This window comes from Nanorana parkeri, unplaced genomic scaffold (assembly GCF_000935625.1).
Source record: "Nanorana parkeri isolate BGI_ZX_2015 unplaced genomic scaffold, ASM93562v1 scaffold555, whole genome shotgun sequence".
Classification (NCBI taxonomy): Eukaryota; Metazoa; Chordata; class Amphibia; order Anura; family Dicroglossidae; genus Nanorana; species Nanorana parkeri.
In genome coordinates, this window is record NW_017306823.1 from 565525 (window position 1) to 572091 (window position 6567).

General features: G+C 40.7%; 1 protein-coding gene across 1 annotated transcript in view; it reads right to left on the minus strand.

Moving 5' to 3' along the window:
• Positions 1-1448: 1448 nt before the first annotated feature.
• LOC108791502 (equilibrative nucleoside transporter 4-like) overlaps positions 1449-6567 on the minus strand; it is a 58348-nt gene continuing 53229 nt past the window's right edge. The window contains exons 10-11 of the mRNA XM_018562008.1: positions 4804-5044; positions 1449-1919 (exon numbers count right to left, since the gene is read on the minus strand). Coding sequence (XP_018417510.1) covers positions 1777-1919; positions 4804-5044 — 384 coding nt within the window. The 3' untranslated portion in view covers positions 1449-1776. The remainder of the gene's footprint in view (positions 1920-4803; positions 5045-6567) is intronic.

Genomic DNA, 6567 nt, shown 5'->3' on the forward strand with positions numbered 1-6567 from the left:
AGTCTAAAACTGGGGGTAGGAATGCAGGAACAGGGGGCGAAGATACAGGAACAAACGCTGGGTCTCTGTGAGCAGGGCTTTAGATTAACCTAGCACTGAGCTAGTAGTGTTGTGAGGTTTTAAAGCCCAGGACTGGAGGCAACACCCCTGTTCCTGTGGAAACAGAGGTGGAGTTAGGGCGGTGCTTAGTGTATTGCTGAAAGGCTTGTGTTCCTTGGGAGGAAGTGAGTTTTTGCATGTTGTCAGTTGCTGTGCATGCTGGATCTCTATAGGGGCTTATAGATGTCACACCAGGATTCCCCGCATGTGACACCACCAAGGGAGATGGCCCCGACGCCGTGACTAGCGCAGCTCCTGAAACGCACGCACGACGATGCACAGAACCATGCTTCTGAGGCACAGCCACAGGAGAGAAACGCTGGGAACGTGCCTGTGGTCCCAGGAGATCTGGAGAGGGGTGTCTCCACACACTGTGGCTGCCAGGTGAGGGACGCCTCCGTGCACCATGACAAGGGGTCCATCTCCGGGACAGCTCCTATGTAGTACTTGGAGGACCTACTTCAGTAGCTCCCTAAAGATCGAGGTCTGGCAGGGTGGACCTAGGTTCCCTGCCCCTGTCAGGAGCCTTGTGCCCTGGGGGGTTCAGGGATTTGTGGCCCTTCCTTTTCAGAGGAGGATCAAAAGCACCCTTGTGTGTTGTGATTTCATGATTCACTTTTTTCGTTCACGGGGATGAAGTTGTCTTTGTTGCATGCATCGCAGACCTTTAAAAAGAAGTCTTAAATTCAGGGAGAAATTGGTGAGCAATTAGCAAAAGAAAATCAGTAGTTTTGGTGTCTTCTAAAATATTTACACCTTCAGAGAGGGAGCCCCAGATTCTCAACACTGCTCTGTGACTAAATAACTATTTGACATGACTGTGCCCAAAGGGTAAGAAGGAATTAAACTGTTTCAGACATTGACACATCTGACAAAAATGTTATGTTGTTTATTTAGTTGCTTACCGCATGACAAAAAACATTCTTTGTAGGTAATTTTCTCTTTAATGAAAGGTACAATTCTGTAGTCATAATGGAAAGTAATTATGTATTCATGTAAATGTATCCATGAATTTCAAGTTCCTGCCAAACTTTGCAAAGCTTTCTTTTAAAGGGTGACATTAAATGTAGGTGCCATGCACTCTAAGGTGAATAAACAACACACAAGTGAAAACAAATCATAATGTCTATCCTGTTTCATAAATTACTTTCTTTTTTTTTGTCGCAGCTAATTCCTAAGTTTTCTTATAGCCTCTACTACACAGTGGCAAATCAAAAAATGACACAAGCAAATTTTATGATGAAATATCCTTTTGTTTATAGTTTTGCAAGGCATACAACTCACAATTAAGTTTGCATATGAATCTGCGTGATGTAATTTGTTTATAAAAAATATCAAACACATTTTTTTGTTTTAAAAGTGTTACATATAAAGAAAAGAAGAAAAGAACAATAAATGAACAAAACACAGACTTTTATCAAATTAAACCACACAAAAAGGCTTTGGCAAAATGACAAAAGTGGTATACTCATGTAAATATGTTGTCAGATTTGATATTCCATCAAGTGCATGTGCTTGCACAAACGTGGCTTTATCAAAAAGTTCAACACTCGTGAAATGTCCAATAACAGCATTTGTCATAACAACAACAACAACAACAACAACAATGTGTTTTAGAATTAAAATAAATATTGCCAATGTCTCAGTAGTAACAAACCAACTTTGAGGTTGACATTTTTAAATCTCTGGAGGCAATGAGCTGTTATATGTCTCTGGTTGGAAGCAAATACTATGGGATGTACTAGATAAACTGTAGGCAAAATAAGCCACAGCTGACCCAAGCATTAGTCCAGTCATGTACGAAACAGTCATGGTGTTTCCTGCAGAATAAAAGAGAAAACAAATAACTAAAAGCAAACAAACCGAGACCACAGTGCGGCTGTAAAATAAAAACAGACCAAAGTTCACCCATAGTGCACAGATTCTTGTATGCATGCTATTGATTTTAGGACAAAGTGTTCGGCCCCGTTCACACCAGAGCGGTTGCGGATCAGCGCGGTTTCCGTGTGGATTTTAAAAGGGCGGTTTTGGGGGTTTTAAATGCGTTTCAGCGCTGAAACACAATTAAAAACGCGGTTCCATTGAAAGCTGTATGGAAACCGCACTAATCAACACGGCAAAAAAGGGTCAGGGAGGAATTCGAGCAGGAGGCGGTTCGGATCGCACAGAGCAAATCCGCACGGCCGAACCGCCCTGGTGTGAACGGGGCCTTAAAGAGCAAGCAAAGCCCTGATATGGCATTAGTAGTAAATGGCTAAAAACATTGTTTAGAACTTTTAAAGCCATCTATGCCTTCCTGTCCCAGCGTCAACCGGACCCTCTATTTCTTGTACAAGCAACACAAGGATGGGAAGTCAGAGAAAATCTCTCCAGCTGGGTTACTGACAGAAATAAGAAGCTGACAAAAGTTATTCTTCCCTACTGTCCCCAAAACTAACAAAAATTTGGACTGAAGTTAGGCTTTACATAAACTTCTTAATTACTGCCATCTCTGGGGAGGAAAGCTCTTGTGTCGTGTCGTTTCCAAGATATGCTGGTACTGAGAGGTGTCTGCCATCCCTTCCCCCTCTCTGCTAAACCTGCATGTTTGGTCAACTGGAGAATGCACAAAACTATAGACCAATCCTGACGGATGTTTAGTGCCTGCATGTGTGTCTGTCATCTGAAGTTTACCTTTCTTTGCACTGTAAAGATGGAAACATTCTTTTTTATTTGGATACAAAATGTAAAGTGTATGGATAGCCAAAACTGTTTGTTTTACTTTTGAATATAGTAGGGAAGGATAAGAACCTCAGTAAAGTTTTTAACATTTTTAAAAACAAATGTTTAAGTGATGGAATATCCAATATTTTACAGTTGTCACCAGAACAGGAGGTGAAGGGAAATCTTCCAATTGGACACCAATTTAAGATGGAAATTCACCTCACTTTTTCCTCTTACTTCCTGTTGTGTTTCCTGGACATGATGTAAACGGAAACCTCCTCAATTGGAAATAAACAGCAAAACTGAAATATACTGTACTTATCTGTGCATACTGTGTACTATACTCATCAAAAAGAGCAAGATTAGTTGGTTGCAAAAATTTCAATCAAGAGTCAAGACTTGGCAGAACCATTGAACAATGTCTGCCCATTCCTTATGACAATATTTCTCTAGCTCTGTCAGAATGGATGAAGACCATTGCTGAACAGCTATTTTCAAATCTTGCCACATACTGAGGTTTGAGCTAAAATGTGCCATTCTAAAGAAGTTTCTAGGAAGTTTTAAGCTACTCCAATGTAGCTTGGGGTGTGCATGATGGGTCACTGCGAGGTGAAAGGTGAGCATTCATCCCAGATTCAAATTGCTAACCACGGAGACTGCCAGGCTGCATTTTATTTTAACTTGCCAGCAAATCTGACACTCTGAAACTGAGATGAAACACCCGTGCTGTTCTGTAACAGTACGTTACAGCCACACCTTGCCACTCTGCCAGAACACTAGTCAAACCGCCAATGAAGGACATTGCAAGCCACTCTATCATATTGCATTTTGTAGTAATTGCCAGCAATGCTAACCATTTTTTGTAAACAAATGTGTTCTGTGGTGAAGGGTTCTGTATTCACAAACACCTAACAAATAGTTGAGCATCAAGCATCTATTTTGCACCTTATAAGCCCAACCTTAACTTCCAACACAGCAAGACCTTGCATCAAAAAAACAAATATTACTGCAATTACTGAACATGCACTTACTGCATCACATCCTATTGCACGCATGTACAATTATAAACATTTGTGCATAACAGAAATATTTCTACATACATAAGTTTCTATTGATAGAGACTGGTTAATTTAGTTTTAACCAGAATCTCTAAGGCTGGATTAACACATTTGTACTGTGGGAATGCATGCATCAACGCAACACACATAAACACACATGTTGTGCATTGCCCACCTTGCTAACACACATGTGTTTTAGTGCATAGTAACACACTACCCTGTGTTGTAATGCACTGCCTTCCAAAAAAAAGTACATGCACCGTTTTGGTGCATTTTAGTGTGTTATGGAAAGCATTCACATAAATGAGCTGCCCTAACACAACACACGTCAATGCGTATAGTAATGCACCTCAGTGCGCTTTGTGTTATCACACCACAAAAGTAACTAATTTTAATGTTGACGTTAACTTGTATTAATAAACTCCACAAGTCTTTGCATGAATATTAAAGCAGAACTACAGGCAGATATAAGACACAAATTAATACAGCTCTATATTGATTGATAAATCATTAAATATATTGTTTTGAATGCAACCAATGTAAGTACCTGAGATTGACCTGGTATCAGCTTCTTGCAATACCCTTTATAGCAGCATTTAGACTAGGAGAGAGGGGGGCAAAACTGGGAGCTAATAGGTTGAGCCACATATAAATGTGCTGACAAGGAACAAACTGACAGGAGGAGGGAACAGAAGGATGACCTCATCAACCTGCTGTTGCTCCTTCACAGTCCAATTAGCAGTATCCATGTATATAACAGGAAAATTGTATTTCATACTTACCGTAATTTTCCTTTATAGTATCGGTACAGGTACTCGTACCTGTACCGAGTACTGTACTTGTTATCTGTGCAACCCTAATATATATCACAATTTAGTGTGCATCTACACTTTCAATAGGGCAGCATCCTAATATCTATAGGTTAAATAAAACAATTCCATACCTGCCAGTTCTCTTTGTTCTGGCACTACTTGTCCTGATGCCAGAATCATAGGTACACTGCCAAAATACCCATTGGTGATTCCCATGAGCAGAGAAAAGATGCATGGCCAGGCAGGGTGACTAAACGTTGGCTTCCCACTTGGGTAGACACACATTATAAAAAGTGGAATAAATATAGCACGAGTGCTAGAACAGATGAGGAGATTAACACCGCTCCAGTTGTATGGCACAGCCGCCAGTATCTAGAACAAAGGGAGAGGTATTGAATAAATAGCATTTATTTCTTAACATTACATCCTGTAATTTGGGTAATGATAGATGGTATCTACACTGTTAAATACTGTAGATGTACTTAAAAACATTGCATACCAAGTTAACTTAATAAGGTTATTGTGATTGATGCGGTAAACACTCTGGCACTCTTTTTTCTTTCCTCTGAATGTTTGGAATTAAAGGTTATACCTTACCTTTTACTGGCAAATACAAAATAAATGCACAAATTACATTTAGGCCATAGTCCAGAACAGCGTTTCTCCACCTTTTTTCTCAGTCATTGCACCCTTTAAAGTATAAAAAATCTCAAATCACCCCAGTCTAAAAATGTCATAGATTTTAAGGGGAACCCCTCATAAAAACAAAAAAGTGGGTAAGTGGGTTTCCCCCTTTACATCGAAGTGCCCATGTCAAATCAAGATCACCCCCCCGCCCCCTACACACACACACACATCAGTGTCACCAATTGCATCAGTAAGGCTTCTAATTAGGAGCCCCTCTTTCATATCAGAAGACCCACTATCATATCAGAGTCCTCGCCTTTCACAACAGAGCTCCTTCCTTACATCAGGAGCCCCCTTCACCTCAGTCTTCATTCTCCCCTTCACTTCACAGTCCTACTACCACAAAATTTTGAGGCACCCCTGAGGAAGCCAGAAGGGACACCAGGGTGCCACAGCACCCTGGGTGAGAAAGGCTGGTCCAGAGACACAAATGTCTCTGAACTAAACTCAAGGGTTAGTCCAGAAATAGGATTTATTGAGAGAATAAAATCTTCTACCATAGAAACTGCTACATAACATGATTTTCAACTTCCATTTGTTTCCCAACTTACATTTCAAAACCTTTTTCCAACAAGGGATGACAGATTATTCATCATGTTCCAAAACTTATGGACATTATCTCAAAAAGTGGAATGGATCCTTAGATTGGTAATTTAAAAATCTAAAGATTTAAATATGGATTTGATTTGTAATTGTCTTTGTAAAATGATTTTTTCCCTGATTTACTTCTTTTATTCCAGGAAACTACTATCATTGTATTATGTATACCATACATGGTTTAATTTCCTATTTAGCTACAGCAGTCCTTCACATTTGGGGTGCCATCATATTTTTCGCACAGCATCATGCATTTCTGTGGTGCAGGTGAGATGGCCGCCAGTACCATGGAAACACATGATGCTAATACAGGGCAGGTGGCATCCAGGACTGCCCACAGCATTCAGAAGAGGATGAAAGTCTTCCTCCATCCTGACCTGCTCTGCCTCCCACCCTCTACCATGCTGCAGAAACCATCCAAAGATTGGAAGGTATGACTCTGATGTGAGGGGAGGGGGTATTCTGATGTGAAAGGGGGGCTCTGATGTGAAAGGGGCTCCTAATGTGAAAGGGGGGCTTCTGATTGAAAGGGAAGGCCTGCTAATGTGAAGGAGGTACTCTAATGTGAACAGGTTCCTGATGTGAAGGGGGGCACCTGAAGTGGAAGGGGG